General features: G+C 37.0%; 1 protein-coding gene across 1 annotated transcript in view; it reads right to left on the bottom strand.

Annotated features, from left to right (window-relative positions):
- Positions 1-371: 371 nt before the first annotated feature.
- The window catches only part of PSMD1 (proteasome 26S subunit, non-ATPase 1), a 109317-nt gene continuing 84123 nt past the window's right edge, over positions 372-25565 (bottom strand). Inside the window, exons 19-25 of the mRNA XM_007184708.3 lie at positions 24305-24407; positions 18727-18896; positions 16892-16984; positions 15371-15457; positions 14655-14801; positions 2542-2697; positions 372-577 (exon numbers count right to left, since the gene is read on the bottom strand). Of these exons, the coding sequence (XP_007184770.1) occupies positions 2551-2697; positions 14655-14801; positions 15371-15457; positions 16892-16984; positions 18727-18896; positions 24305-24407 (747 nt within the window). The 3' untranslated portion in view covers positions 372-577; positions 2542-2550. The remainder of the gene's footprint in view (positions 578-2541; positions 2698-14654; positions 14802-15370; positions 15458-16891; positions 16985-18726; positions 18897-24304; positions 24408-25565) is intronic.

Here is a 25565-nt window from a genome sequence, read left to right as displayed (position 1 = left end):
GCAAAGCTTATATAAAAAAAAAAAAAAAAGCTTCTGAGCTGCCTAAACAGACTACATTTCCCTTGGATCATTAAAGGGACTTCCTCAATAAGTGATGCCACCCTACACCCTCAATCCCATTAATAAAAATGCAGAGAATTCTTGGAGTAATAAACAAGGGTGGTTGTTCTTCTCTCTTATTTTTTCCATTATTTTTCAAATAATCTATAAAATAGTTTAACTCTTTCACCAATATTAAAGTCATGCATACTCATCCCAGCAATCAAAGATTTAGCTCTGTGGGTTTAGGCGTTTCATGGTGGGAGGAAAGAGTACTAGATCCATTTATTTAAAATCCAGGCTGAAAAACAAACAAGAAGTCCTTGTCCATCTGAAGATCTTAATATATTTATTTGAAAACCAAGTTGTGTGAAAGAGAACACTAAATAGTCATATACCATCTCTTCAACCAAAGACTTGGACACAAGGTCAGCACAGAGGCAATGATACATGCAGTGAATAGCAGGTCTCAGCATGAACTTCCTCACAGGCGTTTCCAATGAGCCTGGACAGTCTTCTTCAGGTGAGCAATAAGATCCTGGGGAAGGGGGGAGAGGGAGAAGCTAGGGTTATTCTTTATTTTAAAAACATTAAAAGAACCCAAAACAAACTACTAGATGTTGAAGTCTAAAACTAGCCTATAGACTTCCCTGGTGGTCCAGTGGTTAAGACTCCACGCTTCCACTGCAGGGGTAATGGGTTCGATCCCTGGTTGGAGAACTAGAATCCCATATGTTGCACAGTGTGGCGAAAAAACAAACAAACAAAAAACCACCCAAAATAAAAAACCAAAACAACAAACAAAAAAACCAAACTAGCCCCTAACCCTGCTGATGCAGTCCTAATATGACAGTTTGTGCTAAGACAGACTATAGTTTTCAAATTCTCATTTGACTGGATATTTTACCCTTTTAAAAACTAACAAGGGGAACTTCCCTGGTGGTCCAGTGGGTAAGACTCCACGCTCCCAATGCAAGGGGCCAGGGTTCGATCCCTGGTCGGGGACTAGATCCTGCATGCATACCGCAACTAAGAGTCCGCATGCTGCAACTAAGAAGTCTGCATGCTGCAACTAAAAGATCCTGCATGCCGCAACTAAAATCCCGTGTGCCGCAACTAAGACCCGGCGCAGACTAAATAAATAAATACAAAAGTAAATAGATAAATAAATAAATACAAAAAAAAACCTAACAAGAATCCAATTTCCAACTGAAAACTTCTAAGCCATTTTGTAGTTAACTGTCTTGAAAGACTTAATCAGGGGGTTTTCAGTAAGGTACTGTGAAAGGCTGAAGAAGGCTAATGTGAGTTCAGTTCTGCACACAGACTGAGAGCTCAGGGTATTAATATTGTCATGTGCTGGTTGGGTAAAGCTTAGGAAACCATCAAGAGCTGGAAGACAATTTTCAAAAGCAGGAAGGGAAGTTATAAATCTCCAAACTGTCTCTTGGAGGCTTGAATATATTTTTTCTACTAATAGCAGGGTTTCTGCCTTAACATTTATCTGAGATTTCTATAAAAGCTTTCATTAATTGCTACTTAGTGTGTAACACTCACAGCGCTAGATTTGCAACTTGACATTTCAAATGTATTTTTCTTTTGTCCTAATGTAATAAATGATACTGATCTTACTTTCTTTAACGAGTAGAATAAATTCATATTTGTTTGACAACGTACTTGTAGTAGGGTGGAATTACAGAACCTTGATTATACAGTTTATATGCATCTTCAGACACGTGATGACCATTCAAAAAAAATTGGAGGAAACAGAATGACAATTTCGTGAAATTGCAATCTTTTGCATCTAAAAACCCCCTTCAACATTGTTAGGACACTGGCATAATAATAATCTTTTTCAACTGGACAAAGCTTTGTGTTACAGTCTAACTGACCCCAAAGTACCTATAAGCACTATGTCTTATACATATTAGATGTTCAATAGCTTCTCGAATAAATGAATGGTAAGGCTTTTAGTGCCAAAAGTATTGCCAAAGGAAAGGGAGAGAGAGAAGAATCAGTGAGGAATTTAGACCTGTGCTACTCAAAGTGTGATCTACCGACCAGTGCCCGCCCACAAACTATAACTGATCCACAACAAGGAGCTTACATCAAAATGGAAATCACCTCCATCACTGAGCTGACTGTCAGTTCAGCTGACTTTTTTGGGGTTAGTGGGTAACAAGGCTTTCTTGATGAGAGAAGCATTGAGTTACATTCTGGAGCAAGCTCCCTACTTCATCATGGACCTATGAAATCAGTTTGCAGTCCAGCCACTTTGAATAGCACTGGTAGAACACTAGAGGGTAGAGAGTCAAAGAAGGAAAAAGGAATTGGTATTTTCCATATTCACGAAGAGGTCAAAGAAGGGTAAATTTTAATACCATTTAGGTAAACAGGGATTAAGTACAAAAGGGAAAAAGGGAGACCAAGTCTCTGTATAAAACATTTGTGAAGAACCGACTAAGAGATTTCCCTTGATATACAATTTTGTTCCATACACACCTCTGGTCCTTAGTCATCGATATACTCAAATGGTTCTGGGGGTTCTGGCTCTTGCTCCTCCTCCTCAATTTTCGGGCCATGGGCTGCCACAGGTTCCACCAGCTCTTCAATGTCTTCACTGGTATCCTTCAGAATGATGATGCCTCCAATGGACAGCTATTAAACAGAGCAAGGAATGAAGAAGCACAAGCTCCACTCATATTTCCAGAATGATCCAGAATCTTGAGTGCATATTTGTTAAATGGTACCTCAAGGCTACTAGAATGGTTTGGAAATAAAGAACTGGCATGGAACTACACTTTCCTAGATGAGAGTCAGGAAACCTGGGCATTTGTGCTTGTGTGATGCTACACTAGTGACTTAACTAAACTGTTCAAACGTAAGAAGGGGCTAATAAAATCTTCCTGATCTACTCCTTCAGGTTAGTCTGAGGACTGAATGAGGACATCACTGCCAATGTGCATAAGAAAGGATAAAGATAACTGTAATCTATAGGAGTACCTACAAATTTAACCCAGTGGCTCTGGATGGTAGAACATGTGGTGTTGCTGTTTGGATGATGCATCCCAATTTAAGAAGTATTTCTCAGTACTGTACTAGCCTCAGTTGGACTGCAGGGAGAATGTTTACTATCCAAAGACGGTATTCTAATGCCTTGCTACTCAGTGTGTGGTCCTGGACCAGTAGCATTCTCATTACCTCGGAGCTTGTTAGAAATGCAGAAAACTTGGCCCCGCTTTAGATCTCTGAATTTGTATTTTAACAAGATCCTCAGGTGATTTATATGCATGTTAAAGTTTGAGACGCACACGAGTCTAACAGATACTTTATCATTTGTGAGAAAACCATCATATTGGACACAAGAGACAATCTAGAAATGAAAAGCCAATTTTTCTCCAGCAATTTCAGAATGATAGAGCAATATGAGTATCACAAATATCTGAGTGTTTTTCACTATAATCTACAAATCCTTGTGATGTGAGACAGTGAAAAACTAGACTGGAAACAAAAGGGAAGTAGAGTGTAGAAGCAATTCTATTAAGCCCTCTCCCAAACATATTAGTGAAAGGTAAATTAAAAAATCAAACTGTCTGCCCATCTCTGGTGTGCTAATCTTATTCTATTTGCTTGCCTGTGTCAAAGGAAATGGAAAGCTGCTCTCTGTAATTAAATCAGTCAACAGTGGAGGGAACATCTGGAAAAAACATATTTCTACCAAAGCACATTACTGGGAAGGAAAAGAAGCCCAAGCACGTTAGGCAAATGATTCATATATGTATAAGCATCTCTGCAGTTCAACCTAATCTAATTTTTACTCATCAGAACTCTGCTCTGCCACGCCATAAAACTGGTGTGCCTTCATGAATTTCTAAACTATTTCCCTTCTCTCAATACATACATATTCAAACACATTAATCTATAACCCTTTCACTTAAAAAGCTTGCTTTCCTTGAAGAAAAGCCATTTTATGAATGGACCCTCCCTTTAATACCAATATTCATCCAAGAACAGAGTAACATGGCCACTATCCTAATACTCCGTGGTCTAAAAGTTTATTTGAACCTTCTAAAGGACCAAATGGAGATCAATCTTTTACTCAACAGAAAATACCCATGTTCACTAAAGGACTTCCTGCATTTTGGAAATATATGGCTCCAGATCATAGTGGTACTATTTCATGCTTAACTGGAATGCTCCAGCCCAAATCCTGCAATATAATCAACATATGGGAAGAGCTTTTTATAGCTACATGGTTTAGATTTATCAATGCCTTATATGTTAGAGAGAAAGTTCACACTCTCTAAGCAGAGAATAAGATATATGACATTCTGTTTTCTGAGAAGGCTAGTGACAATGGAAGACAGAGGCAATGGGACACTGCCGGCTGCCAAATGTTCCACACTCTCTATAAGACTTCTTTTAAGATGGACAGGAAACAGAGTAGGAATGCCACCCATTTTCAAAACTAAAGCTGCTGGAACTTCCCTGGTGGTCCAGTGGTTAAGAATCTGCCTTCCAACACAGGGGACGCGGGTTTGATCCCTGGTCGGGGAACTAAGATCCCACGTGCTGTGGGGCAACTAAGCCCACACACCGCACCAACTGAGCCCACGTCCCACAAACTACAGAGCCCATGCACTCTGGAGCCCACATGCTACAACTACAGAGCCCACGCGCCGCAACTAGAGAGAAGCCCACGCACCACAACAAAGAGCCCGCGTGCTCTGGAGCCCATGCACCACAACTAGAGGACAGCCCGCACGCCACAACGAAAGAGCCCACATGCCACAAAGAAGATCCCGTGTGCCACAACTAAGACCCGATGTAGCCAAAAAATAAAAAATGAAATAAATAAATATTTAAAAAAAACCAAACAGAACAACCCTAAAGTTGCCTCTTTCAAATGCAATGTCTGAGGAAGGATCTGATGACCCTGCCATTGAGGGTTCTGGAGGGAATGAGTCAGGGGGCACCCCTTTCTTCACTGCACACACACAGAGGCAGTCTTTTCTTCCTTTTTTTAAAAATTGAGATATAATTCACATAACATAAATGAACTCTTTTAAAGTATACAATTCAGTGATTTTTTTTTAGGATACTCACAAAGTTGTACAGCCACCTCCACTATCTAATTCAAGAACACATTCATCAACGTAAAAGAAACTCTGCACCTGCTAGCCGTCATTTTGCATCCCCCACTCCCAGCTCCTACAGCCGCTAAAGCAACTTCTGTCTCTATGGATTTGTCTATTGTGGACATCTCAAATAAACAGAACCATACATTATGTGGCCTTCTGCATCTGGCTTTTTTCACTTAGGATAAGGGTTTTAAGTTTCAAACATGGTGGAGTATGTATCAGTATGTCATTTCTTTCGGCTGAATAATACTGCATTGTGCATATCATATTTTGTTTAACCATCCACCACTTGATGGACATTTGCATTGTTTCTACCTTTTGGCTATTATGTATAAAGCTGATATAAACATTAGTGTACAAGTGTTTGTGTGGACATAGTTTTCATTCTCTTGGGCATATACTAAGGAGTGGAATTGCTGGGTCATATGATAAGTCTACATTTAACTTTTCGAGGAACTGCCAAACTGGTTTCCATAGAGGCTGCAACACTTTACATTCCTACCCATACTTTATGAGGGTTCCAATTTCTCCATATCCTTGCTAACTTTAACCTACAAACCTATTGTCTTTTTGATTATAGCCATCCTAGGGTATTATGAACTATCTCCTTGTGGTTCTGATTTCCATTTCCCTAATGATGAATGATGTTGAGCATCTTTTCATGTGCTTTTGGCCATTTGTGAATCTTCTTTGGAGAAATGTCTATTCAAATACTTTGCCCATTTAAAAAATACATTTTTTGTTTAATCATTGAGTTTTAAAAAATGTATTTGGGTATAAGTCTCTCATCAGGTATGTGATTTGAAAATATTTTCTATTCTCTGGGGTTTTTTCCCACTTTCTTGATAGTGTCTTTTGTAACACAAAAGTTTTTAACTTGATTAAGTCCAATTTATCTTTTTTTGGGGTTGCTTCTGCTTTAGATGTCACATATGAGAAAACACTGCCTAATCCAAGATCATAAAGATTTACAGATAGGGTTTATATAGTGTTAGCTCTTACATTTAAGTCTTTGATCCATTTTCAATTAATTTTTATATATGCTGTAAGGTAGGGATCCAATTTAATTCTTTTGCATATGGATAGCCAGTTGTCTTAAGCACCATGTCTTGAAAATATTATTCTTTCCCCACTGAAGAAAATCAATCGACCATAAAATGGATTAAAGACCTAAATGTAAGACTGGATACTATAAAACTTCTAGAGAAAAACACAGGCAGAACACTCTTTGACAGAAGTCACAGCAAATTTTTTTTTAGATCCATCTCCTAGAGTAATGGAAACAAAAGCAAAAATACACAAATGGGACCTAATTAAACTTAAAAGCTTTTGCACAGCAAAGGAAACTATAAAACAAAAAGACAGCATACAAAATAGGAGAAAATATTTGCAAACGATGCGACTGACAAGGGATTAATTTCTAAAATATATAAACAGCTTATACAGCTCAGTATCAAAAAAACAAACAATCCACTCAAAAAATGGGCAGAGGACCTAAATAGACATTTCTCCAAAGAAGACATACAGATGGCCAACAGGCACAAGAAAAGATGCTCAGCATCACTAATTATTAGAGAAATGTAAATCAAAACTACAATGAGCTATCACCTCACACAGATGAGAATGGCCATCATCAAAAAAACTACAATACATGCTGGAGAGAGTGTGGAGAAAAGGGAACCCTCCTACACTGTTGGTGGGAATATAAATTGGTGCAGCCACTATGGAGAACACTATGGAGGTTCCTTAAAAAACTAAAAACAGAGTTACTATATAATCCAGTAATCCCACTCCTGGGCATGTATCTGGAAAAGACAAAAATTCAGAAAGATATATGCACCCCAATGCACATAGCAGCACTATTTACAATAGCCAAGACATGGAAGCAACCTAAATGCCCATTGACAGATGAATGGATAAAGATGTGGTATATATATGTGTACACACACACACACACACACACACACACACACACACACACACACCCTGGAATATTACTCAGCCATAAAAAAGAATGAAATGATGCCATTTGCAGCAACATGGATGGACCAAGAGATTATCGTATACTCAGTGAAGAAAGTCAGATAGACAAAGACAAATATAATATCATATCACTTATCTGTGGAATCTAAAAAAATGGTACAAATTTATTTACAAAACAGAAGTAGACTCACAGATAATACTGTAGAAAGCAAACTTATGGTTACCAAAGGGGAAAGGGTGGGGGGGAAGGGATAAATTAGGAGTTTGGGATTAACAGATACACGCTACTATATATAAAAGAGATAAACAACAAGGACCTACTGTATAGCACAGGGAACTATATCCAATACCTTATAATAACCTATAATGGAAAAGAATCTGAAAAAGAGTAGATATATACATAAATGTATAACTGAATCACTTTGCTATATACCTGAAACTAACACAACATTGTAAATCAACTATACTTCAATTAAAAAAAAAAAGTCAAATTGACCATAAATTTTTGGACTCTCAATTTAAATTCATTTATCTGGATGTCTATCCTTATGCCAACATCAGTTTTGATTACTGTAGCTTTGTAGTAAGTTTTGAAATTGGGAAGTGTGATTCTTCCAACTTTGCTCTTCTTTCTCAAGATTGTTTTGGCTATTCTGGGTCCCCTGTATTTCCATATGAATTTTAGGATCAGTTTGTATATTCCTGCAAAAAAAGTCAGCTGGGATTTTGATAAGGACTGTGTTGAATCTATAGATCAAATTGGGGAGTACTGCCATCTTGAGTAATACTAAATCTTCCAATTTGTGAACATTAATTATTGGCTCTGTAGTTTTTTTCCTTGTAATGTCTTTGCCTGGTTTTACTACAGAGTAATACTGGCCGCATAGAATAAGTCTGGCAGTGTTTCCTCCTCTTGTATTTTTTTAGAGCAGTTTGTAAAGGATTGGTGCTATTTTTTCTTTAAACATTTGATGGAATTAACCAGTGAAGCCATCTGGCCCTGGGCTTTTCTTTATAGTTTTCTGATTATTAATTCAATCTCTTTACTTGTTATATATCTATTCAGATTTACTATTTCTTCTTGAGTCAGTTGTAGTAGTTTGTGTCTTTCTAGGACTTTGTCAATTTCATCTAAATTACCTAGTTTGTTGACATATAGTTATTCACAGTATATTCTCATAATCCTTTTATTTCTGTAAGGTTGGTAGTAATGTGTAAGGCTGGTAGTAATGCCCCCTCTTTGTTTCCTGATTTTAGTAATTTGAGTCTTCCTCCCTTTTTTTTGATTAAACAGATAGAAATTTATTTGCCATATATAATAAGAATAATCATAACAATATCCAACTTTAGTATACACATACTGTGTGCCAGACATGGTTCTGTATGGCTCACGTATGTGCCAAACATACCTATATGTTGTGTCCCCTCCCCCAATTCATATGTTGAAATCCTACCCCACCCCCACAAAGTGTAATGGTATGAGAAGGTGGGTCTTTAGGATGCAATTAGGTCACGAAGGCAAAGCCCTCGGGAATGAAATTCATGCCCTTGTAAGAAGAAACATGAAGAGAGTTTGCTTTCTCTTTCTCTGCTATGTGAGGGTACAATGAGAAGAGGGCTGTCTATAAGCTGGGATGAGGGCCCTTACCAAGCACTTGCTCATGCTGGCACCCTGTCCTCGGACTTCTAGTCTCAGAACTGTGAGAAAGAAAGATTTGATGTTTAAGCCACCCAGTCTTAAACAGTAGGTGGCAATTTGCTATAGCAGCCAGAACAGACTAAGACATACTTTAATGCAAATTACATTTTTATACAGTGTGTACACATCAACACCAATTTATGATTGCACTGTACAGTTGTCTTTTAAATCAGATAAGAGGAAAAAAGACCAGGGAGGGGGTGGTGAGCTGGCCACCCTGGGGACAGGGTGAGAGCAGACTCCGGCCACAGGGTGGGGTCCCTCTGGTCTAGAGTTCTGTGACCACATTTTCTGAACTCCAACTCATCTGATAAAGAATTTTTCTGGATCCCTTCATAATCTTAAGAATTACTGAAGACCACAAATAACAAATGTTGGCAAGGATGTGGAGAAAAGGGAACCCTTGTGCACTGTTGGTGGGAATGTAAATTGGTTCAGCCACTATGGACAACAGTATGGAGGTTCCTCAAAAAAACTAAAACTAGAACTACCAGATGATCTAGCAATTCTACTCCTGGGTATGTGTCTGAAGAAAATGAACATTAATTTGAAAAGATATATGCACTGCAATATTCATAGCAACATTGTTTACAACAGCCAAGATATGGAAGCAATGTAAGTGTCCATAAACAGGTGAATGAATAAAAAAGAATAAATGGAATACTACTCAGCCATAAAAAAAGAATGAAATTGTGTCATTTGCAACCACATGGATGGACTTGGAGGGTATTATGCTCAGTGAAATAAGTCAAAGACAAATACTGTATGATATCACTTATATGTGGAACCTAAAATATAAAACAAACTAGCGAATATAACAAAAAAGAAAGAGACACAGATATGGAGAACAAACTAGTGGTTACAGTGGGGAGAGGGAAGGGGGAGGGACCAGTTGGGGGCAGGGGATTAAGAGGTACAAACTACTATGTATAAAATAAACTACAAGGATATATTGTACAGCACAGAGAATATAGCCAATATTTTATAATAACTAGAAATGGAGTATAACCTTGAAAAATTGTGAATCACTATGTTGTAACCTGAAACTTACATAATATTGTAAATCAACTATACCTCAATTAAAAAAATTAATGGAGAAAAAAAAAAGAGGAAAAAAAGAGTTACAAACAAAAATACACTTATACTATCGTTTATATTTACCTATATAATTATGTTTACCAGTGCTCTGTATTTTTTCATGTGGATTCAAGTTACTATGTCCTTTCACTTCATCCTGAAGGGTTCACTTTAGTACTTCTTGTATGGCAGGCTGGCTAGCAACAAATTCTCTTAGTTTTCATCTGTGAATGTCTTAATTTTGCCTTCATTTCTGAAGGATAGTTTTGTTGGATACGGCATTCTTGGTTGAGACTTTTCTTTGAGCACTTTGACTATATCAACCTTCTGCTTTCTGGCCTCCATAGTTTCTAATGACAAATCAGCTGTTGATCTTATTGTGGCTCTGGGTACATGATGAGGAGTTGTGTTTCTCTTGCTGCTCTCAAGATTCTCTGCCAAATCTGTTGCATTTCTATACAATAACAACAAACTAGCAGAAAGAGAAACTAAGAAAACAACCCCGTTTACAAGTGCAACAAAAAGAATAAAATATCTAGGAGTAAGTTTAATCAAGGAGGAGAAAGACCTATATACTGATAACTGAATAAGACACTGTTGAACGAAACTGAAAATACAAAGAAATGGAAAGACATTTCATGCTCATAAATTAGAAAAATTAACAATATTAAAATGTCCATATACCTAAAGCAATCTATAGATTCAATGCAATCCCTATCACAATACCAATGACATTTGTTTTTACGGAAATAGAACAAAAAAAATCCTAAATTTTAAAATGTAAATACAGAAGACCTGGAATAGCCAAAGAAATCCTGAGAAAAAAGAACCAAGCTGGAGGTGTCACACTCCCTGATTTCAAATTATACTACAAAGCTGTAGTAATCAAAGCAGCATGGTATCGGCAGAAAAATAGACACAACAGACACACAGATCAATGGAACAGAACTGAACATTCAGAAATAAACCTACATATACAGACAACTAATTTATGACAAAGAAGCCAAGCGCATACAGTAGAGAAAGTAAAGTCTCTTCAATAAACCGTGTTGTGAAAACTGGACAGCCAAATGCAAAAGAATGAAACCAGACCACTCTCTTACAGCATACACAAAAATTAACTCAAAATGTATTAAAGACTTGAATGTAAGACCTGAAACCGTAAGACTCCTAGAAGAAAACACAGGCAGTATGCTTTCTGACATTGGTTTTAGCAATATCTGTCTGGATATGTTTCCTCAGACAAGGGAAACAAAAGCGAAAATAAACAAATGGGACTACTTTAAACCAAAAGTTTCTCCACAGCAAAGGAAACCATCAATGAAAAGAAAACCTACCAAATGGGAGAAGATATTTGCAAATCATATATCCATCATACAAGAGGTTCATATCCAAAATATATAAAGAACTTTTACAACTGACCAACAAAAAAACAAATGACTAAATTTAAAAAAAGGCAAAGGAGTTGAATAGATATTTTTCCAAAGAAGATACAGGTGGCCAACAGGCACATGAAAAGATGTTCAACATTGCTAATTATTAAGTAAATGCAAATCAATCAAAACCACAAGATATCACCTCATACCCATTAGAATGGCTATTATCAAAAAGGCAAAAAATAACAAGGGTTGGAGAGGATGTGGAGAAAAGGAAACCCTGGTACACTGTTGGTCAAAATGTAAATGGATGTAGCCATTGTGGAAAACAGTATGCAGATTCCTCAAAGAATGATCCAGCTATTCCACTTCTGGGAATATGAAAACACTAATTTGTAGTGTTAACATGTACCCCTATGTTCATAGCAGCATTATTTATAACAGCCAAGATATGGACACAACCTAAGTGCCCATCGATAGAAGAATGGATAAAAAAGATGTGATACACACACACACACACACACACACACACACACACAATGGAATACTTAACTACTCAGCCATAAAAAAAGGATGAAATCTTGCCATCTGCAATAACATGGATAGAGGGTATTATGCTAAGTGAAATAAGTTAGATGGAGAAAGACAAATACCACGATTTCACTCATATGTGGACTAAAAGAAAAAAATTAATGAACAAGCAAAACGAAACAAAGCAAAAACAAAACAAAGCAAAAAACCATAGAGAATACAGTAACTTCTGGGGGGGGGGTGCGGGAGGGTGAAATGGAGAAAGGGGGGTCCATTGTATGGTGATGGATGGAAACTAGAGTTTTGTTGGTGAGAATACTGCTGTGTATACAGAAGGTGAATTATAATGTTGTATACACAAAACTTACATTTGTTATAAACCAATGTTACCTCAGTTAAAAGAAGAAAAAGAAGAAAAGAATCCTTCTTTGTCTTTCAACAGTGTGATTATGATGTGTCTAGATGTGGATCTCTTTATCTTACTTGGATTCACTGAGCATCCTGGATATGTAGATCAATGTTATTCATAAAATTATGGAAGTTTTCAGTCATTATTTCTTCAAATATTCTTCTACACTTTTCTCTCTCTTTTTGGGACTCCCATTATCCCATTTCCGTGTATGATGGATGGTATGCTTGGCTTTTAACAGGTCTGTTCATTTTTTCTTCACCCTTTTTTTGTTATTGTATTTTTCAAATCCAGAATGTCTATTTGATTTTTTACAATTTCTATCTCTTTACTGATATTCATGATTTGTTAAGACAACATTCTTATACTTTCCTTTAGTTCTTTAGACATAGTTCCTTTAGTTCTTTGAACATATTTTAGTTGATTTAGTCTGCCTATTATGTACAACATCTAGGCTTCCTCAGAGACAGTTTTATTAATTGCTTTTTTCCTGTGTATGAGTCATGTTTTATTGCTTTGTATGTCTTGTAATTTTCTGTTGAAAACTGGACATTTAAATAATATAATGTGGCAACTCTGGAAATCAAATTCTCACCCCTCCCTAGGGTTTGCTGTTGTCTGTTTTGTGACTTTTCTATAAAGTATTTTCTGTTGTATGTGACCACTGAAGTCTCCTCTCAGTTACCTGATTGGACAGCTAATGACTAGCCAGGGATGTCCTTAAACACCTGGAACAATAAGTCTCCGAGTCTTTGCTGAGGGGCTATGTGTGTGATTGGGGCACACCTTCAACAGTCAGCCAGGCACAGACAGAGGAAATCTTTTCGCTTGTAAATGAACAACTGTTACAGCTTCCTCGGATTTATTTTGAGCAAAGGCTTAACAATCATTTAAGTTCCAGCTGAGGAAGACCAGTCTCCTCAGATGGCCTCATGACACTGAGCATATACTTTGCTCTCTTTAGTTCTTCATAATTGTCAAAATCACTAGGTGTTTTGTGTGCTTAAAGTATTCACTAGTTGTGTACTAATGTACCTGTTCTGGCACGAGCAGTTTTGAAAGGATGCTGTTAGAATATATTCTCTGGAAACATGTCACTTTAGCGAGCTGGGTTGCAGATTAGATAGTGACTACATTTAATGTGTCCATTGGTGGTTCTATTAATTCATTCATTCGACACTACAGACCAAGCAGTATTAGGTCCTGGTAATGCAAAATTAATAGGAGATGGGAGAAGACCTGCAAGCTATTCTGTCTTTCCTGGCCTGACTGCCTGCTGCCCACAGATGGCTGATGACTTGTCACCACCACCAAGTAATATTCACTGACTGAGGATTTACCATGTTGCACATGTTGTTTTAAGTGTTTCACATATAACAACCTATTTAATCTTTACAATATTCCTAGGCAGTAGGTAGTATCACCATCCCAATTATTAGATGAGGAAACTGAAACACGAAGCAATCAAATGACTTGTCTCAGTTACACAGCTAAGAAACGGCAGATCTGGAATATAAACTCAGTTCCGCCCAATTCTAGCTCTTCCACTAAATATCTTCCATCCTCTGCCCTTGTCTCCTCTAGCTGATAATCTAGTCAGGTAAGAGCTTGACTCACAATTGTGGGTAAGAGTTGTCACCACCATCAGGGACCACCTTCAGGCTGATGAGAATGGGTTTACTTTTCTATAAGGATCTAGAAATCTTGTCTATGACATTTTAGACAGGTCCAGGATTTGAATGTATTAAATATGTCTACTAATGGTTCTCTAGTTTTCGAGATACAAGAACCTAGAAAATAAAGACATTATCACGGCTCAAATTTCTGATCAGCATTTGTTTCTAACATGAAACATTCTGCCCTAGAATGTTTATAAATTAATTATATTATATATTTATATATTTAATTATAAATTAAATGGCATGAAGATCCTTTTCTAATTGTAAAATAGAACACTCTAAGTGCTTATGTATTAACTGTATTACCTTGTTCAATCACATTCCTATGAGTTAAGGACTATAATTCTTATTTTATAGTAGTGAAAACTGAGGAAGAGAGGATTAGTACTTGGCTTAAGGTCTCATAGGCTGAAAGTGGTAGAATCAGGATTCAAACTCAGGATGTCTGGCTCCAGAGTCTGTGGTCCAAATCACTATGCTGTATTAGAAACTTCCATGATGTAAGCCTTTGGTAGATGAAGGATGTTTGCAGGGTCACACAAAGAAAAGTCTCCCCAAATCTACATGGAATGGAAGGGAATGTTCTCTTTTGCTAAGAGATTTATTAGTACTACAGAGCTTTTCCCAATACTTTGGAGATTTATCCTTCTCTATAAAGATTCCATTGCCCTACAGATTAACATCCTACTGGTATATAGTTAAGGGCCACTGGTGACTTACTGGTTTGAAAGGCTGGTATCTGCAGGTCTCTGGCATGCTTAGGACCTTAAGTTGGGCAGGCATAACTCGGGCTGGGTTATCCAATAACTGGAAGTTTGGCTCAGGTTCTTTTTTCTTCTCTTTTTCTTCCTTTTTCTCTGCCTCATCCTAGGGGGGAAAAAAATAGCCCCATAAAGGTTCACTTCTGTTCTACATCACTGAATAATGTTTAATAAATTTACTGAGCAACTATTAGGTGCAAAAGGTAGTTAGGATTAGACATAACGGAAGTAGAAGTAAAGTGATACCAGACTCAGACAAGAGAGATGGTAACTCTGCTTGGGGGTGAGAATGATATTTAACTTAGTTGTAAAGAGTAAGGTTTTTCTATCATCAGAGATATTCAAAAATAAACGATGTTCCCTTTGCCTGAAAGGGCTTTTCTCTCTACCACCATCATCTCACTGTCTGATGAAAATCCTACTCGCCCTTCAAAACTCATTTTAGTTGTCATTTCCTCCAAGAACTCATTTTTGATTTGTACCCTTCTATTCTTCCCGTGAATAGGTATAACTTCTAAAGTCTCTTCCAATTAAAATTTTGAGTCTCCATGCTTGGAACAGGATAATGATTTAAAGGAAGCCAAGAGCAAGGTATAACAATGTTCAACTAAGGAAGAATCTGGACCATGACAGAGAAAGCTACATCAACCCAAATGACCACCAAGTTATACCTACCACTTCCATTTTCTCCTCCTCCTTTTTTTCCTTTTCTTTTTCCTTCTTTTTAGCCTTGGCAGTTATAGATAACACAGCAGTGGAAACCTAGAGGAGTGAACAGGGTAAATCATTGTAATCCCTTACTTACACGCAAATGTACAAGCCCAATGAGAATTCAGTTCTACAGTACTATTCTGTTTCCTGGTAGTAAGTATCATAAAGAACAAAATAATCTGGGAATATAAAGATAACTTACTGTTACAGTCATCAGGTAAATCTTTAGTTCCTAGAGGCCTGTGTCCAATATAACTCTAATTTTTTTTGATCTGTAGTATACCTTGGATGTGAATTTGCTATGGTAAGTTTCTAAGATAGAGATTTGGGTGCCACATCCTTTTTTACTTCATAGGGAAAGCACTGGAAAACAAAAATTTTCTCCAAACCTGGTCGTAAAGATCTCTCACTGGACTAGATGCCCTACAATGGTAATCCACAGTGGGTGGGTGGTTAACCTAGAATTATCCTCCTTGATGGGTCTCATTGAAATCAAAGGTGAAACAGGTACTTCGAAAGGCTGGGCAGTAATGGTGTAAAGCTGCCTTTGTTTTAGACTCAAAAGGGAGGGGGCTCTGAAACACAGCTGATGAACAAGATACTGTTGTCAAAGGGTATCATCACCTACCACCCGCAAATTTGGTCAGTTATATAATTATCCCTACCTAACTATAACATTTACAGCAAATAGTCAACTGGCTAATATGGAACATTCTCTTGAGGGAAAAAATCATGTTCCTAAACCTCAAGTGTCATAAAGGGTAATTTTACTGAGAAAACTACAGGGGCAAGCACAGCTCTCAATTTCACCATACTTTAACTTAACACGTATCAATGAGTGTCTTCATGCTGGTTGGGAGGAGTATAAATTGGTTATATCCATTTTGAAAAGAAATTTAATTAACACTTATAAATATAAATAATGTGCATTACTTTTGATCAAGCAATTCCATATCTAAGATCCTAACCTATAGATATACTTGTACAAGTGCACAAATATACATATATAAAAACTCTATTCCAGTCCCATTTGTAACAGTGACAAATCAGAAATAACCTTAAATGTCTATCAGATAAAGAACTGGTAAGACAATGATATATATATAAAGGGATTGCTCTGCAGCTTTGGAAAAAAAGAGATCAATACACATTGAAAGTTTTTTTAAAAAATTGTTAAAGTGAAAACAGTAAGATGCAGAACAGCACACAGAGAATAATTCGATTGTGGTATTAAAAAGTATAGCTATGTGCAGAAAAAACATTTGGAGGGATTCACAGGTTGTGATCCCTGCAACATGGGACTTGGATGACCAGGAGAGAAAAGGGCTTTCACTTTATATTCCTGTGTAACATTGGATTTTACTATGAGAAGTATTAGTTTAAAAATACCTACTTTAAAACATAACAATATTTAAAACAAACCCAAGTAAAACACTAAGCAGCTTATATAGGTATAAATGATGCTCAAAGTAACAAATAACCTACCTTTTCCTTTTCTTTTTCTTTTGGTACTTCCAGAGGGGCAGGATATGCAAATGTTGATGGTTTACAGTTTGATTTATACTGAACTTTCGGCATCTGAAGAAATAAGAGAATTCCCCCCCTCTATTAAAATAATCAAAATCAAGATTTAAGTATTATATGCTCTTAACAAGCATACAGATGCCAAGGGGTGCCAGAAGTTTCAATCCTGGCTAAATTACACAGTTATTCAATTATGTTACCACTCCTCCCTTAAAGGCATCTCTCTTCTTTCACTGAATTAGTTTTGAGGTGCTTTACAGAACTCCTGTGGTTCCCTATACTTTCTTGAAGCTCTGTGCCTTTGAACAGGCATCCCTTTCATTTTTACTGACCACACACCCTGCTTCAGAGGGTTAAGTCCCACTCATGGTGTGAGCGTCAGATCAACTGTTACCTTTTTTGTAAAGTGTCATCTGATTATCTAACCTGCATACCTAACTTCCATGTCCCTTCCTTGTACCACAGTAACAACCTATACACGTCCATATACAGTTTCTACACCATATAATCACACCTTACAAGAGTCTAGCATGAGCCTAATGGAAAAGTCGGCTTTGCATTACTTATTGACCAGGTTTAAAGTTCTCTAGTCTGAATTTTTCTCTGTTTACCCAAGAGAATGGTAATGAGCATCACATTTACTAGGATAAGCAATCTTGTCTTTTCCATCCCACTTTCACTGTAAGGAATGGAAACAGAGATCATAAAATTGTGTGCCAGAGGAAAAAGTCCCTAAAGATTATACAGTATGTTTAACCACAATGTTAAATGTTAGGGATTGGGAAAACAAAAGATTCTTGCTCTGAGAGATAAAACTGCTCAATATTTACAAATGTGAGTAGTTTAATACTGAAACACTTAGGGGATAATTAATTGGCTATACAGCTATACCGAAAAAAATCAATTCAATGAAATACTCAATCTTTACCAGCCATTTTTTGGCCTAAAATTTTTCCACTCTGAAAACTTAACAGAATGTTTTAACAATGGCGATGACCAAATGTAAGAGTTATTTAAAGATCAAAAAGCCTCTGAGAGGATGCAAGACCAAGAAAGTGAGTCATCAGGCCACAGGACTGAGAAAAAAGACATAAGCAAAAACCTCATTAAAAAAAAAAAAAAAAAAAGTATAGTGTGATGACAGGGAATGTATCACCTTAAGTCTTTGACTAAAGTGACTAGTTTCTTTCTGTCAGTGTCCCTGGCTCCTCACTGCTGGTCTTGCTTTCTGCCACTACCAAAGGGACATCCTCCTATATTGTTTTCCCTTTAGCAACAATCCTTTCTTCCATCAAATGCTCTAGCATCACATAACACTGAAACATATCCCTGTCTCAAACCTTCCTTCCTTAGTAAGATTTAGTTTAGGTCTTCCTTGCCCAGATTATTGCAATAGCATTGTAACAAATTTCCACTGATATCAGAATGTTTCTAAAATGCAAATCTCATCATGTCACTTATCTGCATGAAATCCTACAACAGCTCTCACAGACCTCCAATATTAAATAAAATTCATCAGTGATTATAAAGCCTTTTCATATTTTTCTATTTTGCCCCCCCTTACCAATCCCTCTCAGCTGATTTACCCAAGGTTACACAGTTATAGTGAAAAGACTTGATTTTCAAAACTTCCACCAACACACTCCTCTCAATAAGGTGATGACTCAGTCTGAAGGGAAAATACTTTATTAATAAGATGCCAACTAATCTTTAAAATTTTATGAAAATCCTCATGAGTGGGTGGCAAATAGGATACGGTGAAGATACAATATAAAACTGAGGTCTCACAAACATACCTTTAAGTCCTTGTTAAGGCCAATGACACAGGTAGGGGTATAAGCCAATGACAGGAAGTGTGAAAGAGGAAACCAGAACCAGAACTGGGTAAAGACAAGCACGCCAACCACAGAAGGCATATGGGTGTGCCCAGTTCTGGACTGCAAGGAGATTGTGACATTATGTCCACCTGTAGAAAAGGAGAGAAATCATAAACATGAATCTAGTTGAGCAATAATAAAGATTTCTAAGTACTACACTAGGGAAGAATTTGGTGATTATTTCGACAGTATAGTTCTAAAATCTAATATGAAGTCACTGGAATTAGTTAGCCAATGAGCTATCTAGGGTCTCCAAAATTGGAAATACTGGACTAAGGGTAATTTAGAACTTCTTTCTATATAGGTAGGCATTTTTCAAAAACTAAGCCTGAAGGATATCAGAACTTGTATGCTAAATTAAATATTAATCTATATTGTACATTGGCTTTTAATGTGCAAACAAAAAGTAAAATTTTAGTACATATCATATTTGTAAACAATGGCAAAGAGACAAGAGGTAAATACTGTTTGCTTATTTTTATTCTTTCTGCTTTAGTCATGTCTGAATGCAGGCAGCTCCAAGATTAACTAGCCTTGTGATCTTGGACATGATAATCACTTTACCTCTAAAAGTTTTTTTTCCCATTGGCAAAATGACAGTTTGAACTTGAGCATTTGAACTAGAGCACTACCACTAACAAAAGAAAAATTTTAATATCCAATCCTTGATTCAACTGAAAATTTTTTTTGAGGAAGCACAATATGTAAAATAATGAAATCAGAGCTAATTCTGTTAAATCAGAAGAGATATTGGGCTTGAATCTGACCTGTTAATCTACCTCTTTCCACGTCCCCTAGACTATCCCTTGAGGGAGTGCAGAGAAACACAGTTTGAAAGCTAGTGAACAAGAACTAAGATCCAAGTATCAGTTAGCTAGATCTCTACTGGGCCCTCATAAGGCTGAGATTCTAGGAGGCTTCAGGGGTTGCAAACTTGAATGTCTTTAGGAACTGGTCAGGTAAACAAATGAGAAAAGTTGGACTGAAAGCAGTGTGGATTGAAGCAAACTGAAAAGTTCATGTCATATTTAAAGAGGACATGTTACTAGGGGTGTTAGATCCAGGGTCACTATGTAATTTTGTTTTTAAAAGTACACTTGAATCTGGATTTCGGACAAAATTTTGCTAGGCAGGCAAAAACATGTTTAAGGCAGGTATGGCCCACGGGCTGCTGTGTTGCAGCCTCTGGCCTATAGTAACAGTGTCAGTGTTGGACCCCAGAACTCTGAGACACGAATCTTTTAGTTTATATAATATATAAAGCCCATACAAATAAGGCTTGTTTGTGCCCAGTCACCATCCTAATATGAATTACAATTCTGGATCTCCACTGCTCACATTTCACTTCTCTTCACCTCAATATCACACAGACACCTTCATGTTTTGCATGTATTTATTTATGGCTGTGTTGGGCCTTTGTTGCTATGCAAGGGCTATCTCTAGTTGCGGTGAGCAACTATCTCTTTGTTGCGGTGTGTGGGCTTCTCATTGCGGTGGCTTCTCTTGTTGCGGAGCACAGGCTCTAGGTGCACGGGCTTCAGTAGTTGTCACACGTGGGCTCAGTAGTTGTGGCTCACGTGCTTAGTTCCTCCGTGGCATGTGAGATTTTCCCAGACCAGGGCTTGAACCCGTGTCCCCTGCATTGGCGGGCCGATTCTTAACCACTGCGCCACCAGGGAAGTCCTCCCTTCATGTTTTGCTTGGAGTTAGGAAGTGAATACTAACTTTACTAAGCCAAAAAGCATTTTTTATAAGAATCAGGGTTCTACTGTTCAACCAAATAACCTAGATTTTCTTAATACTCCCTCTACAGATATTTCATTTAAGATTTTACCTAGAAATAAATCAGGTATACTTTAATTGTGTTTTTCCAACAGGAATGAGTTATACTTTTACTGTCTGCTTACATTCTTCCCTATTCTAACCCCTATATTCACAGAATGCTTACTATATATTAAGAATTTTGAAATACTGAAAAAGATTCCAAGGAGCCTCCAATCTAGTGAAGACAGATAATTAGATAATTAAAATAAGGCATAAAAGTACTATGATAGATATAACTGGGTACTAGGCCCACCTAACCCATGGTGGAGGCTGAATACAGTAGAAGAAGAGGGGAGAAAGGCTTCCTAGAGAATGTGATATTTGATCTAAGTTTTGAAGCTGAATTTTATTTTAATGAAACCTATCTTCTTCAGACTTAGAAACTAAACTAGCCTTTAGTTCTAATAGTTTGAGATTTAATATAAAACAAGGGCAAGTTTATTCTATTGATAGTGTTTGCACAGTTTTACAAACTTCACCATAAACTTTCTTAATCTTCAGCTTTTCTCCCTGAAGAAACCAAATCATTGAGTGAGTTCTCATAAACTTCACTCATTCCTTTGAAGTTGCCCTCTCCAGATTTTCTCTACTACCATTAACTTCTGAGAGATAAATTACAGGACCAAAATTTTTTCTAATGCAGTTGCAGAAATGTTTTCCAGGATGAAAGGATATTAGCAAAGTGAAAAAGGGTAAGAAAATAATCTTATGCTCCTAATAGCAAATATGGCAGTACACAACTTTTATGTACTTAATAACACTAAAAAGAGAAATGGAAAGAAGCATCAAAACTTGATTGGTTCATCACAGATCAAATAGACTCACAAAAAAAAAGATGGAAGGAGAGAAGGGCTCAAAGAGGAAGGAAGGGAAACCAGAGAGAGGACTTCTAGTAAAGATGGCAGAATAAAGCTAAAACAAAGAATTATTCTCTCCCCAATTTCTTAACAAATGACTCTAATTTAGTAGTACTGAATGAATGAGTAAAGGGTTGAAGCCTAAAAGCACAAACTTCAAAAACTAGCAGCTAAAAGAAAACATAAAAGATTATGGAGTGGTAAAATGTTACTTCTAAATCCTATTTAAAAACCAGTTACCAAAAGTAGCCAATCTGAAAAGGTCATATACTGTATGATTCCAACTATATAACATTCTGGAAAAGGAAAAACTAAAGCTATAGAGACAGCAGAAAGATCAGTGGTTGCCCGGGGATTGGGGGGGTGGGGAGGGAGGGAGGGATGAAAAGGTAGAGCACAGAGGATTTTTAAGGCAGTGAAAGTATTCTGTATGATACTGTAAAGGTGGATACATATCATTACACATCTATCAAAACCCATAGAGAGTGAACCCGAATGTAAACTAGAGACTGACAATATCCAGTCAGTTAAGTGTCAAGTCTTAGTATAGATACCTTGGAAAAAGCAGCAACAATAAAAGAAATGGTGGTGAGCACTGAATCCCTTTAAATATGAAACTAAGACCAAACTGAGAATTATGATTTCACAAGAGTATGTAAATGTTACGAGCTATGACAATGTAAACATAATATAAAAATTTTGGAAGGTGGCAAAGAATGAGAAGGGAGAAACTATGGCATGTCAATGTCTGTATCATTTATACATGGGAGAGAATCAATACCATCAAGAACTGAAATGGTTTACTTCATCTAAAGTATCTATAGAATACTGTCCTTATTTATATACAGCTGCAATGACCTATCTTTAAATTAAAAAGAGAGAAAAATATAAATTGTACGTTAAAACACTAAAAATTTAAGCAGAAAACTCTCAACTTCTTGGAAAATTAAAACAAAACAAACTTTACTAGACAAATGGATTAAAAGAGAAGGGTATTTGCCTCAAAAATTTAGAAAACGAGGACTTCCCTGGTGGTCCAGTGGCTAAGACTCCATGCTCCCAATGCAGGGGGCCTGGGTTAGATCCCTGGTCAGGGAACTAGATCCCACATGCATGCCACAACTAAGAGTTTGCATGCCACAACTAAAGATCCCACATGCTGCAACGAAGATCCTGCGTGATGCAACTAAGACCCAGCTCAGCCAAAATAAATAAATCAATTAATTAAAAAAAAAATTTAGAAAACAGCACCAACATTCTAAAAAAAAAAAAAGAAAAAGCAAATAAGAGTCAAGCAAAAATAAAGAATTTAGGGGAAAAAAAGACTAGCAATAGCATATAAACAAAAAGAGAAATCTCTAGCAAATCTAATTAAGAAAAAGATAATATAATCAAATTAGAAAGGAGACAGATTCTTTAAAAAAGCCTTATATATAAGGGAGATTACCTAAAATTAAAAAATAAGGACACTGAAAATCTTAATATGACTAAAAAATACTCTAAGTACAAAACCTGACAAGGTTAACAAAAAAACTTACTATATCAAAAACTTCAGCTTCTTTCTCTGATTTCCTTCACTAGAAATATAAACACATTTCTAGTTGACCAATAAAAGAATGGTTGCAATAAATATGACTAACAGTGTTTTTATTAGAAGAAATTAAGATAACCAACAAGTTTTAGAAAAGCTCATCTAGTAATAGAATTACTATGAAAACCTTGAGATACTATTGTTTTACCTTCCAAATTAGCAAAGATTAATGAAAAAGATTATATTCTACATGCCTAGGGTACAGTTACAAAAAGAATCTCACACTTGAATAATGAAATAGTTATGCTTCCTCCCTTCTACCCTACTGAGGGAGATATCACCAGTAATAACAGTTAAAGAACAGGTTGAATGAACCCCAAGTCCAAGGTACTAAAGCACACCATTCTATCTTGAAAGGGTAGCCCATCTCTTTCTAAATAAACCATAGTGTAGTGGTGAAGAATGTGAATTCAGGAGCCAGTTGGTACAGTGTGCTATGCATTTACTAGGCAAATATTCCATGTATCTTATTTTAGGATGATTTAGCTGCTAGAATTTGTCTAAAACTTAATTTTTTCCTCAAAAAATTTCCGATGTCAACTTGTTTAAAACTGATATATACTAAGAAAATTAAAGGAAAAGAAATCAGCTAACACTCATTGACCACTTTACTAAGTGACTGGGACTGTTTTAGTTGTTTTACATATTTTTTTTTTTTTTAATTTTATTTATTTATTTATGGCTGTGTTGGATCTTCGTTTCTGTGAGAGGGCTTTCTCTAGCTGCGGCAAGTGGGGGCCACTCTTCATTGCGGTGCGCGGGCCTCTTATTATCGCAGCCTCTCTTGTTGCGGAGCACAGACTCCAGATGCGCAGGCTCAGTAATTGTGGCTCACGGGCCTAGTCGCTCCGTGGCATGTGGGATCTTCCCAGACCAGGGCTCGAACCCGTGTCCCCTGCATTGGCAGGCAGATTCTCAACCACTGCGCCACCAGGGAAGCCCTACATATATTTTTAATCCTCCCAACACTATGAGGTAGACCTTACGAAACAAGAAAACAGACATAAAGAGGGGAAATATGGCTAGTACTGTAAAGGGACTGTGATTCAAACCGTAATAGTCTGCAGTCCTAACTCTACTAAATTATTTCTATGAACTGCAGGGTCCAAATTTTCTACAGGAATAATTTGTCCCAGACTAAATTTCTACTTTGTCATATAGTTAGAACAGATATTTCATTAGATTTAAACAGACAAATTAATCTGGAAGATTTAAAAACATTTACCTGCATCCAGTATGCCCTGGGCCAGAATAGCGCCAAACTTGGCCATGACATCATCATGTTTATCATTGATGACTTTGGAATACAGCTGTCTGAACTGATTCACCTGAAGGAACAAGAAAAAGAATTATAGTCTAGTTCTATTCACTTGCTGTGTCATTTTCGAGCGGGGAATAGACTGCTCAAATGAAACCTGAGTTCTGATTCACAACATTCAGAAAGAGAGGGATCTGGACCGGATTTGAAGGGAGAACAGTCCCATGATTGAAATCATGGATGTCATGACTTTTCTGGTATGGGAGCACCAGCTCTGTTTTCAATCCTCATTCCACAGTGGATGATTCAGACTCAGGGGAATGCTGAGTGTGATTTCATATTGCACCACATATTGCACCATATTGCATATTGCACCACTGTTAGTCAGCAAGCTTAAACAGCTCAAGGGAACACTAAGGCTTTCAGTGAGCTTTGAATTACACCTCTTCTGTTCACCATCAACCTACAGATTTCCTAATGGGCACAGTCCTTCAATTCTACCTTACAACAAATTACCTTTCACTGCAGCTGTGTGAGGTATATTTTGGATTTATATTCACATATACAATAAAGATTTTCATTATGCACACACATTAATTTTCAGAGGACACATCACAATAATTACTCGTATCAAAAGAATACATCAAGGGACTTTCCTGGTGGCGCAGTGGTTAAGAATCCACCTGCCAATGCAGGGGACACGGGTTGGATCCCTGGTCCAGGAAGATCCCACACGCCATGGAACAACTAAGCCTGTAGGTCTCAACTACTGAGCCTGTGCTCTAGAGCCTGCGAGCCACAACTACTGAGGCTGGTGTGACAACTACTGAAGCCCAGGCACCTAGAGCCCGTGCTCCGCAACAAGAGAAGCCATCGCAGTGAGAAGCCTGTGCACGCCAATGAAGAGTAGACCCCGCTCGCCGCAACTAGAGAAAGCCCACACACAGCAACGAAGACCCAATGCAGCCAAAAATAAAATTAATTAATTAAAAACAAAAAGGGAAAAAAAATCGTTAAAAAAAAAAAGAACACACCAAAATGGAATACATGCTGACTCATTCAGGGAGGGATTACTGGTAATTTTTGCTTCTTTATTATTTTCTGTATTTTCTAAAATTAGCATACATTACTTTTATAATTAGAAAATAATATTTATAAAATATATGTTCTCATCAAAATATCTGATTTTTGGGTGACAATAAGGGAAATATTTTATGCTTCCTCCATG

Source organism: Balaenoptera acutorostrata, chromosome 8 (genome assembly GCF_949987535.1).
Source record: "Balaenoptera acutorostrata chromosome 8, mBalAcu1.1, whole genome shotgun sequence".
Classification (NCBI taxonomy): Eukaryota; Metazoa; Chordata; class Mammalia; order Artiodactyla; family Balaenopteridae; genus Balaenoptera; species Balaenoptera acutorostrata.
The sequence above is the reverse complement of the archived record's forward strand: the minus strand, read 5'-3'. Positions and strand labels throughout refer to the sequence as shown.